The following is a 13,014-nucleotide window of genomic DNA, read 5'->3' as shown; positions in this document are numbered from 1 at the left end:
GAAACTCGTGATTTATCTGTTTTGTGACCATTATACTAATCTACGTAACCATTTTATTAAAGAGATTGATTATCAAGTAACTTATTAATACGAACACTTGTTATGATTTTATCCCGACTACTTAACGAAAAATCTACGGCGTGAAGCCGAATTGTGCATACAGTAACTTTTTTAACTGTTGTTTGATTACTTGTGATTCCCATTTCCAGACACAAGCATGAGAGTAAATGCTTATCCATTAGTGCCGTTTCTACATCTTCGCCAGACAAATAATTTGGTGTCAGAAAATGTCTTTCCCTCATCTCCCCAAATGGTTGTGGCACTTACCGAGGACAGCTCAAAGGCTGACACAGTATAAACTATATGGGATTTTATCTATTAATGCCAGTAATGAGTCGTCCAAGGAAGAAAACGCCGCAGAAACCAAGGCACGCCTTCGGTAAAGTACCGCCGAGGGGAGCAAGCCGTTCATAACAGTTAGGTAACATGTTTGTTCGCTTGGGCCGTACAAAAGTGAACGCGTGTTTGGAAAGCTCTGGCCGATGTCGAAAATGAGGGCCGCGGAAGGGCTGAAAGCTTCCCATGTTGCACAAGGATACCACCCTGAGAGCGCCAAACCGCAAGTTTTAAAGCTTGCCTATATAAGGGCGAGGGCAGCGTCGCGCGCAGTACCATTTCCTTAGCGTGAGTGGGGTGGACAGTATCGTACATCTCTGCGCACATGTAAGTAAGCTTGTACCACAACAAATCTGTTTGTGTAAAGTTATATATTGCACATTATATTTATTCGTGTATGTCGCTATTTCAACATCGTAAGCGCAAATGGAAACGATGTCGGCGTATCGAATACTTAGGAAAAATGGGTGCATTCGCTAGCGCTGAAATTTTTTTGTTCTTGAGAGTGTTCGTTAAGGCGCGAGTAACGAACAAATTGGCGTAGCAAAATTAACTTTTAAGGCTTGTAATTTTGTCCTTGTGCAGGTACATCGTTGTCATCATTATCAGTTCCAAAAAACCGGATGACACTGGATCGAGCTTCTGCCAGACTGTCCTAATCGACACAAGTACTCGATCAATTATATAATTACAGTGCTTTTCAGTATCTTTGCGACTTTTTCCCTCTCACAATGTGCAAAAATTCTTCCAGAATATTTTGCGTTCAGCAGGTCTGGAAAGTGAGGAAGGGCGGATACTCTAGTGAATAAATTATGCAAAGGGGAAAATTAAAAACTGTAGCTGTTTAATTATTTATTCACTTAGATGTAGTTTATGGGGGCGTTCGAGACGCTTTTGGTCTCTGCAGCACTTCCAGCACTCGACGAATCGAAAATTTTGCCTTTGTGTCGGCGAAAGTTGCAGCGGAACGGAAAAAGGAAAGCAATAATTCATTCGTTCATTAACTTTCTGCACTACTTCCATTTTTGCCCCAGCTGTAAGAATATTAGACCCTATATGTCGTAAATGATCCATCGGTAGCTACTTGCGAATAAGTTTCACAAACCAGTTTCGAGACTTTGTCTCATCATCAGCATTTTTATGCTGCCAATACCGGTACTTTAATATGAAATTAAGGTATTTACACCACCCATGGTTTGTGTCAGTCCGTTATCTCTGATGCAACTTTACTTGCTTCAGGAGGTTGTATGCATCAAACTACACTGTTCCTGTCACTTTAGCATACGTTCACTGTAAATGAGGAGTGAAAGTGACAGAAATGCGATTTTTCGTAATCTACCTCGTGCAATATGCGTCACAAATTCGCGTTTTATAATACAAGTGTTTCAAAGTAGAGACATAAATCAGAAATCACTATTAGTAAATCAAATTTAAAACAAGAACTGACAGTTTACCAAACCATATGCATAGGTGTTGGCAAACGGTGTGATGTGGGGCAGAGGTGGCAGTGTTGGTGTTGGTGGTGGTGGTGGTGGTGAGGACCATTTCCCTTCTCACTTCCCTCCCTGTGGAGTCTGCTGTAGAGAGATATTATTCATTACAGAATTCCTGTGATTTTGCTGGAACTCTCATTTAGCCATTTGTAATATAATTTGGCAGGTCACAGTGAGACAGGACTAAGGCTTTTGTAACTGCTGTATAAGATTGATTGCCAATTTTAGTATAGCCTTGCGCCCCCCCCCCCCCCTGATAAATGTCTGCAAACACCAGTATCAAATTATCGGAAGCAAGTTTAAAACATCAGATGGTGTATTTTAACAAAATTGACTACACATGATAGGTACAACTGTGTTTCGAATGCTGGACTAAATTACGCCAAGTACAATGTTCAACAACAGCTTGTAGCAATTCTGCATCATATTTCTCGTTAGCTTATAGCAATGCTGTTTCTTTTTTCTCCTGAATTTTCATGTAAATGGCAGATAAAATAATTGTTATGTTTTTAATGTGAGTTCTTTTTTGGTGGTTTTGTAGAACATTTTTCTTTTCTTTTCAGTATTTTCCCTTACCATATTGTTTTCCGATACTAAGCAGAAAATCTGCATATTCGTATGTCAGCTAATGTCTTAATGTCACATATCAGTAGTTTCTCACAGATCTTCTCATCAATATTTCATATGGCTGACAAATGGTGGCACTGAAATCTCTCTCCCCCTTATACACCGCCCCCACTTCAATCTGCATCACATGCATGTCAGTCACAGCTTACACCAGACCATACCAGGACTAACTAAATATCTGTGATCCAAAACAGACTATAAGAACCATATAGCCCAACTGAGATGGAATTCCAACTACAAAACCAAAAGCCATCCCTTGTATATCTTTGAATGGTACACTTGTAGTGCATTTTATCTATGTGTAACAACATACAGAAATCAAACAATGCAAATGTGGTTTCAGTTGCCTGAGACTGCAGTCGTTTGTATGAGTTGTGTTTGCATATGTGTGTGTGTTTATGTGTGTCTATTGTTAGCAAAGGCCATAATGGCTAAAAGCTGTAATTGTGAGAGTCTTCTTGTTGTGGATATCTGCGACTCAGCATCTCCGCTATATGGTGTCTGGCAAGTTTCCTTCTCAAATATTGTAACAACACACAATAAGATTTCATGTGCAAATAAAACTTGATCAATCTATAAAGAGTGTGCGATGTAACGTCTGTAAGTTCAAACAATAGCAAGTCCAGCGACATTCACAAGTTCACTAGATACAGAATAACTGAAAAGCAAGTCGAGTGTATTGCTGTTAGGAGCTTTGGATGCCCATCTTATCACTCCCTGTACCTCTATTCCTCCCCACCACTGTCATCTTTCAAGATTTTTCTGCTGTGTGTATTGTAGAGCTTGCGTACTGATCCACAGCTGTTTCTGTTGAGGACTGGTTTTATGGTACCAACCTGTGAGCTACTTTAATACCTTCAATAATATTGGCTTTATTTTCAGTATCATTGTTGTCACCTTATTTAGTGTTTATTGTCTGTTTGTTATGGTTGGGTTCCTGTGTATATACTGCTTCAGTGCCTATTTACACAAGGAAAAACTGTAATTAGGGCAGTGACTTTTGTCATATCTATATGAGATCTATGCATTACACCACCATCACAACTTGCGGGGGGGGGGGGGGGGGGGGGGGGGGGGGAAACAGTGGCAACCCACCCGAAGAAAACCATGACTGATTTATAAAACTACTATTATCTATTCCTAAAGATTTATCTGTCCATCCTATAAATTCAGTATCACATTGTTGTATGCCGATAAAAGAAATGGAAAAATTGTAGACTTAGGTTCATTTTATTATGAAGAGAATTTTGTCCCAATGTAAATGAATATTCCTGGCCTATAAATCTTTCAGTTTTTCCTCTCAGAATGTTTTTTCAAATCAAGAAACCATAACCTTTTAAGTGTCTTTCAGTTGAAACAGTTTAAATGTGGTTTCTCAATATTTACCCTATCCATCATTTGTAATAATGACAGTAAGATTTCATTTATTCATATATTGTATCTGTACCACGGTATTGAGCCCCAGCCAAGTTGCGCTGAATAGATCAACAAATATATAAGACAGATTGCACAAAAAATATTAAACTATACTTACATGCAAGTATAAAAATAAAGTTGAATACTATGTATATTAGTATCAGGTACAGGTGACCCTCAATAATAATTCTCAAAAACATGCATGCATAGATACCTCAAAATTCTGATAAGATTTTGTTCATAATTTCTATATATTTCTTCTCTTTTTGCCTAGGAACACACAGTTTTTCTCCATATTATTTGTTTATGTTCCCAAATGTCATACTGGACACGAAGTATTAATCTGGTGTGTGTGTGTGTGTGTGTGTGTGTGTGTTAAAGCAAAATTAAAATTGAAAATGATGGGAATGAGATGAATTTCAAAAAAGAGTTATGGCACAAGATCAAAATATTAATCAGTTAAGGAGAATAAAGCTACACAATAAAAATTTACACTGAAAAATATAAAGTCTTTCACATTTTTGAATAACATTTAAGCAGCACATTATCTTGGCTTCTGTTCAATGCACAGCATGAATAAATGCTTCTATGCACCATATAATATCTTACACTGTCTAATTTGTGGCACTGTTTACAGCTCTGCTAGGAAGATGTTGATGCAGGTACTGTTTGTGGCTGTGCTGGCATCATTCTGCAATGCACAGTTTCAACCACAACCAGCAGGTCGTATCTTAGAGCCACCTGTTCCAACTCTCTGTGCACAGAGTGAGTATGAATAACAGATACAGAAACATGTATATTGATTAATATAATGGGTAAACTATTCATAGGCTAATAGAAAAAAACATCATATTGCATGTCAAGTAATGACGTTTGGATGAATTATTTAATTAACTTTCGTTTATAGTACCACAGTTCTGTGTAATAAATGATAAACCCTTACTTTGATATTTTACAAACAAACCATTTGTTTCTGGGGGAGTCAGGTTGTACTCTTTTACTCTTGAATCTTTAACAATAATTTGTTCTAAATGTGTAGCACAAATATAATTGTCAGTTTAAGTCAGTGAAGGCCAATATTCCACAACATGATAACCATCTGACATCATCACAAAACAAACTGAGCAATAATTCATTATACTTTATAAACAGTTGTTAACTAACTGCTGACAACTGTTTCACCTTAAGACAGAGTTCTATGCCGTATGACTGTTTTGACGTTAATGCCAAATAGAAAAAGTACCAGTAGGCCTACTTCCTTCATTGTGGCAGTTTAAGTTCTATAGCATATTATTTACTCAGCATCTATTCACAATCTACAATAATATATATGCAAAACATACACCTGTCTTGCACTAAACTATCTGTTAGGCCATAACACTTGATATACTCATAAATTGCAAAAATCTCTTCCACAACCACAATCCATATAGAATTAACTCTATCTATGCAAGGGGGATTATTTTAACAGCATAATGTTTTAGTTTCCCTAGTAGAGTTTTATTACCATGCAACAGACGACCTTGATAAGGTCTTAGAAAATGTAAACACAGTAATTTTCTTGTCTAATTCTGCCAGAATTGAGTTTGTGGAATCACATAACTCATGACCACCTGCTTAATAATGTGTCGGTGCACTTCTGAAACGCAATTCTGAATGGCCCAGATTTGCCTTGGTAGGTTCCCTAAGGTAAGCAGCGCCAGTTGTCAATGGACAGGTCACACAACACTCGTGTAGGAGTGGAGTTGGTACTAGATAGTGTCCCAGATGTGTTCCACCAGATTCAGATAAGGCAAATCTAATGACCAAGTGAGTTCCTTATTATCCTCCTCAAACAAGTACCAAGATTCTGGTCTTGTGACGTGGACAGTTATCCTGCTGAAAGATGCCATTGCCACCAAGGAAGATATCAAGCATGAAGTGATGCATGTAATGTGGTCCGCAATAATGCTCACATACTCCACAGTCATTATGGTGCCCTTCAATTACTATGGTAGGAAACCCATGAAAGCTGAGGTGAATGTCCCCCATAGCATAATACTGGCTGCAATGGTCTGCATCTGTGGTGTTGTGCATATTTCAAGCAGCCGTTTCTGTGGATCACAGTATGTCAAAACACAACCATCAACACGGTGTGTGACAATAAATATGATACATGCAGACAGGGAATATGTTTCCATAAATAAATGCTCCAGTCTTTGGTGATTCCGAGCCTACTGCAGTAGTAATTGATGATTGTAATTAAGCCAACATAGGAACACACAGGGAACATCTGCTATGGAGCCCCATGTTCAAAGTGTGTTCTGAATGGCGTGCTTTGAAACATTTGTGCCCGCACCAGCAGTTTACTTTGTCACCAAGTCAGCCACAGGTCACCACCTATCCTGCTTTACAGTGTGGGCCTCCAAATTCTATAATGAGGCATGTCCTTCAATTACTTTCGACAGATCCTCACAAAAATAGCACATGAACAGCTGACCAGTTTTGCTGTTTCCAACATGCTCATTCCAAGGTGCTGGGTCACATCAATTTGGCCTTTATCATAGTCATTTGGGCTAATGGATTTCTCCAACTGCAGTCCGTACTGTTGCTGGAATGATTCCTCATTCATCTTTGCTCTGCCCATGTACTTTCTTTAGTGCACAACATGCCTACAATGCCACCAGATGGCATTTAATTATGCAATGAGCAGTGTATCACTTTATCTGTAGAGTATCAACTAAGAAAATCAAACTGAGAAATTGTTAGCAATTTGTCGTGAAAATGATACAACATTCTATTTTAAGCATCTTTCAAAAATATTTTGAGAACATGGAGAGAAGGGATGTGGATTTGTTCAAGGTCTCTTGTTTACATCCACTTTAACAAATGGTTATTACTTATTACTAACACAGATTTCAACTGATTACAAAAGTATCAAACAAGGGGATTAAGAGGGGAGTGGATGCTAACAAGTCATTGCAAAATTTCATTTGGTTAAACTTCCATCATAACCATAAGTTATTGATTTGCAGAGACCTAACAATTTTTGTGGTCTCTTTAACACGAGAGTTGAAAGAATTGACACCTTTCTGTTGGAGTATGCTGGACTTTTATCTGACAAAAATGTGAAGTGTTTTAATTTTCACGTTGAATGTGTGTCCTTTTATTTAAGGCTGTCTAATGTGATTCCTCAGTGAGAAAAGGGCACAGGTACCTAATGAAGCACAAGGGAGATGAACCTATTGTTCATATCGGTGCTTGACATACATACTTATAAGTAGATATAGGTATGCTTTTTCACAGATTCTTTGTTCTATACATATAGATGCAGAATTGCAGACCTAAAAGAAGTAAAGTAATTTAATTTCAGATTGAATGGAAAGTGCCAACACAACCATTAATGTTTAGGGTTTCATTCTTCTTAATAATTTCTTAATGGAATGTAAACTAGGAACAGTATTAACAGACAGAATTGCTGTGGTTCTTTGCTATACCACAGCACATGTACTTATAGTTCAGAACAGCCAATACGCTTGAATCAACTTGTTTGTTTCCTGGGTGTACATATAATTTTCCTGGCAAGTATGCAGTAAAGTCCATTGACTCTTTAATAACCTTCAAATCAGCTGCTGACTATAAAGGAAAAATCTGTGATAACCACACAAATTAATGTTACATGCATCAATCAAAAGACAGTTTGGTTTTTCAGCATGATACTAATATAAGAATATTTGACTGTATATATGTGATCAAGTGAGTGAAATTAGAGATGAGTAGTTTGTTATTTGGTTTTATTAGATGATTTCTTAATAAGGGATGTGATCTGTCATATCATTCTGTTGGGTAAAAGTTGGGGCTATCAATGCAGCAACATGCAGCATGATCACAACTGCTTCCCATTATGTCAGCTGCAGAACTGTTGGCTACAGTATTATATATATATATATAAAAAAACAAAGATTCTGCAACTTATCAAACAAAAGTGTTGGTACGTTGATAGAAACAATAACAAACACAAATTTCAAGCTTTCGCAAACCACGGTTGCTTCATCAAGAAGAGGGAAGGAGAGGGAAAGACGATTTTAAGGGAGAGGGTAAGGAGTCATTCCAATCCCGGGAGCGGAAAGACTTATCTTGGGGGGGGGGGGGGGACAGGGGGACAGGTATACACACTCTCTCTCTCTCTCTCTCTCTCTCACACACACACACACACACACACACACACACACACACACACACACGTCCATCCGCACATAACAGACACAAGCAGACATATGTAAAGGCAAAGAGTTTGGGTAGAGATGTCAGTCGAGGCGGAAGTACAGAGGCAAAGATGTTATTGAATGACAGGTGAGGTATGAGCAGCGGCAACTTGAAATTAGCGGAGTTTGAGGCCTGGTGGGTAACGGGAAGAGAGGATATATTGAAGGGCAAGTTCCTATCTCTGGAGTTCTGATAGGTTGGTGTCAGTGGGAAGTATCCAGATAACCCGGACAGTGTAACACTGTGCCAAGATGTGCTGGCCATGCACCAAGGCATGTTTAGCCACAGGGTGATCCTCATTACCAACAAACACTGTCTGCCTGTGTCCGTTCATGTGAATGGACAGTTTGTTGCTAGTCATTCCCACATAGAAAGCTTCACAGTGTAGGCAGGTCAGTTTGTAAATCACGTGGGTGCTGTCAAGAAGCTGCAACTTACCAAACGAAAGTGTTGGAATGTTGACAAGGTTTTCATTGTATCTATCAACATACCAACGCTTTCATTTGGTAAGTTACAGCTTCTTTGTTTTTAGATATATTTTTCCCATGTGGAAATGTATTTCAAAAGAATACTCATTGTTCTTCTGAGAAACAGACATCACATAATAAATTTTAATAAATGACTTTGGAAGTTTTTGGATTTCTTAAAGAAGTACTACTATTTTATTCTTTAGGGCAGTTGCAGAACTGAGAATTTTAATAATTACAATGATCCAAAGAGGATTCTTGAAATCAAAAAGTAATAGTCATTGTTACCTTCAGACGGTAGTTCAATAATGTAATTCAGAGTTATTTTAAAAATTTTTCATGAAAGTAACATTTTTGTCTCTTTAATCTAGAGAAACAGGATCTATTAATATCCTTAGCTTTCTTGACAAATGATGTTTGACAGTTCAGAAATATTTTTCTAACAGCTTTTCTACAAAAGTATCTAATAATGAGGCATGAACTATCATATTTTTATTGGAACTATTTTAAATTAAGAATGCATTTTTGGTATTATCCTTTGTGTGCACAGTATCTAATTTTATTTTGTAAGTGCATCACATATTGAAAGAAGAATATGTTGTTTTTACAAATAATATTAATTTCTTATAGTTGTTGTGTAGTAACAGATATTCTGAGAAAACACACATCAAGATACTAATGACACTAATAGAACAGAAGTGTTTTTAAGTATAACATACAAAGGCTAAATTATAATATAATATAAACTGTGGAATACAGTCTTGTCTAATAAATTTAATTATAATAAAAATACCAATTTTTATGTCTGCAGGGAAGATTCATGAACACTTCAATGGCAAGGGCTATTTCTTCTCATGGAAAGACTCACAAACGCAAACTCCTGAAGACTGGCTTGGTGGTCGTAACTGGTGTCGCATGCGTTGTATGGACCTTGTCAGTTTAGAAACTACAGCTGAGAATGAGTTCATTAAGAAGCGAATTGTAGAAGGTCAGTAATTTAATCAGTTAGTCATATGTCCTATAAATGACACAACATGAATATTTTGTTTGTAGAACTTTCATATATGTGATTTAAATTTTACTAGGGTTGGAAGTTCTATTTATAATCTCATGAATGGTGTAACAGTAGATTTCAAGCAAATTTTCATCAATCTGCATGCCCAGTCTTCTGTTGGCCATTAGCTGTTAAAAATTTATCTGGTTTTGGTTAGCTTATTAAGTGTTTCATCTCAAATGGTTGGGTATCTAACAGTTTCATATTATTAAGCAGGTGTATTTGTTTATAATGATGATTATTATTTTTTCTGTTTGCTGCTATCTTTTTTGTGCAGTATTTTAAACCCCCCCCCCCCCCCCCCACACACACACACAAACAGACACACTTTTACTTAGTATATATTAACACAATAATTTTTTAACCCTAATTGTGAAATATGAAACTACTCCAACACACTGGTGTTAGTTGGCAATAAAATTGTGTGTTCTGTTATGTCAACAGTGCAAAAAAGATGAATATTATGCAAATTACGTTTTTTATAGGTATAAACATTTTTGTGGCACATAGTTGAACTGAATTATGAAATTCAGCAAACTGGTACCCATACTTCATAATGAGTAGTCTACATTTGTCTGTTCAGATTAGGCAATATTTTTTTTTTTTTCAAAATAGCATATGACAAAAACAAGATAACATTTTACAACATTCACAGGAAACCAACGTTACATATGGACAAGTGGGCGTCTCTGTGACTTCAAGGGTTGTGACCGCCCAGATCTGCAGCCCCTCCATATAAATGGTTGGTTCTGGACTGCTGAACTGACTCGTCTTCCACCCACAACTGACAGACATCAAAATGATTGGAGTCATACTGGAGGGTGAGTTGCCAATTCTTATTAACATAAGTTTTCTGGAAAATAGCCTAAGACATGATGAATAATTCCAAGTAAAAGTGAAAGCTAGTGAAGACCAGCAAAAGGCATACTAAAAAAAATTTAAAAAGCTAAAAAAGAATTTACAAAAATTTCCAGTATTATCCACACACATACCGACATTTTACGGCAATCATCAGAAGGATCTCATTTTGCTGCTTAACAGGAGTTGGATTACACTTGTCAAACAGATTTGGTGACACTAGCAGTAAAAACTAACAGAGAGAGAGAGGGGGAGAGAGAGAGAGAGAGAGAGAGAGAGAGAGGGGGGGGGGGTTTAAATGCAAATTTGATAAACAGAATCTAACCTGGAAATTCAGGATATATTTCCTGTAAGAACAGCTGTTTGTTTTGCAGGAATGCTTAGGGGACTTTGTGGATACCTGTGGAAGAAATATGATTGTTATTTCACAAAACCATCTTGGGTAGATTCAGATAACTGGTAATCAGGATAGACTGTGCAACAATTATATTCCATCATATTACTAGAACAAAGATGATGATAATAAGATGAGAGAGATTATGGTAGATAGTATGATATACAAGGAGACTTTTTCCCCTTGCCTCATTTGCAAATGCAATTGGACTGTGAGATACTAATTCCAGTTGAAAGTAACACATACCGTGTGTTATGCAATGGCTTGTGAAATACAAATATTGATGTAGTTTTGGAAAAGATGTAAGGGATTTGTGAAGTAACAAGCTACTTATAACTTTTTACTTAGGCACGAAACATCACTAAAGGATCATATGCTAGAATACTCCAATATTTTCAGATACTGCCATAATTACTGTTAACATTTATTTCTTGTTTACATTTTGAATTCCAAATAATATTTCTTAAATTAGACTTTCTCACAAATGATAAAATTGCTTTCCTGAAATAATATATATTAATTACAAATAGACTGATAAAGAATTCACCAGACAGACGTAAAAGAAATTCAAATCAGTGTATACAGTTTGTGACCAAAATCAAAAATGTCAAATGTATACATATGAAGACTGCAAGACAACACACAAACAATAAAGCTTAAATACATGTATTTTCATGAACTAAGAAATATTCTTGAGTTTCAATGTTGCTTAAATTTTCATGTTCCAAAACAGCAAGGTCATGTATAATTAAGCAGTGAGAAATTAATTTTCCTGCACAAGATATCTGCTGGTTACACTACTCCTGTGTATTTTAAGTTACATGCAGCTATCATCTTCCAGGCTGGAGTTTTCACTCTGCAGCAGAGAGTGTGTTAATATGAAATTTCCTGATATATTAAAACTGCATGCCAGGTTGGGACTCAAATCCATGACCTTTGTCTTTCACCTTATACATTTCAGGCTTTCATATATCAGTGTCAAAGTGATGAATCAAATATATTACTTGTATGAGAAACTGTGTATATATAATTACAAACAAGTTCCTAAACATACTGTAATGTCAGGACCTATAACTTAATACACAACTACCATAAGTGCTTATGAGTCATTTGGATTTGTAATTGCAGAACTAAATATATAGCATCAAAATAGACCACTTCTTCTGGCATTATTACTTTATTTGTTACTGTCACACTGATATAATAACTTAATAATTAACTTTAATGAAATGTACTGTTTCAAACAGAAGTCAAATAAAAGATAGGAAAAAGGAAGAACAGTAAATTGAAAAATATTTCATGAACATTTTTATCAATTTGTTTTAAGTTCAACATTGAAATTTTATCATAAATTTGTAATTTAAATGGACACTACATCTCTTACACCTTATAATAATTTCCCATGTATTTATTGTTTTGCAGACTCAACAGGCCCCAACCTGACAACAGAGAACCTCAGCAGGGAGGAGCTCCAGAGAACTGCCTTGCTGTGTTGAACAATTTCTACAATGATGGCGTTCACTGGCATGATGTTGCTTGCCACCATCGTAAACCATTTGTCTGTGAAGACAATGACGCTCTCTTGAAATATGTGCGATACACCAATCCCCATCTGAAAGTATAAAACACTGTAAATGCTGATAGGAACAATAAAATTTTTATAACAAGCCTCATTCTATATGCATGAAAGTCGCCTGACTTGTATTCTTACATTCATTTCAAAACACTGGAAGTACTCCACCACTGGAAGTGAATAGCAACACAAGATCTAACCAGAAAACTGAGAAAAATCTGCTAGCGAAAAACAAGTTATTACTGACACTGCATAAAAATTAATCAGTTTCTTTAATTAAAAATGACTTAATCATAATAAAATATCAATTTTGTGATCTTCATTTTTTTTAGGAATTAAAAAATATATATTTGCTACATCAGAGTTTTAACTTATTTTTACTCCACATATTACGAAGAAATTATTTTAAATGGCTCTCTCAGATTTTGGTTGATAATCTGCCAATGAGTGTTTAATAGATTATTAATGCATTGTGTTTGAGACCTATGCAT

The 13,014-nt window shown here is 36.3% G+C and overlaps 1 protein-coding gene across 1 annotated transcript; it reads left to right on the top strand.

Annotated features, from left to right (window-relative positions):
• The first annotated feature begins 619 nt into the window (after positions 1-619).
• LOC126329887 (uncharacterized) lies at positions 620-12,618 on the top strand. The gene is made up of 5 exons (XM_049996219.1): positions 620-723; positions 4,570-4,697; positions 9,456-9,632; positions 10,354-10,519; positions 12,373-12,618. The coding sequence occupies exons 2-5, from the start codon at positions 4,583-4,585 to the stop codon at positions 12,572-12,574; spliced, it is 660 nt and encodes a 219-aa protein (XP_049852176.1). The 5' UTR covers positions 620-723; positions 4,570-4,582; the 3' UTR covers positions 12,575-12,618.
• Positions 12,619-13,014: the final 396 nt, after the last annotated feature.

The sequence above is a fragment of the Schistocerca gregaria genome, chromosome 2 (genome assembly GCF_023897955.1).
Source record: "Schistocerca gregaria isolate iqSchGreg1 chromosome 2, iqSchGreg1.2, whole genome shotgun sequence".
In the NCBI taxonomy this organism is placed as follows: domain Eukaryota; kingdom Metazoa; phylum Arthropoda; class Insecta; order Orthoptera; family Acrididae; genus Schistocerca; species Schistocerca gregaria.
This window is presented reverse-complemented; position numbering and strand designations above follow the sequence as displayed.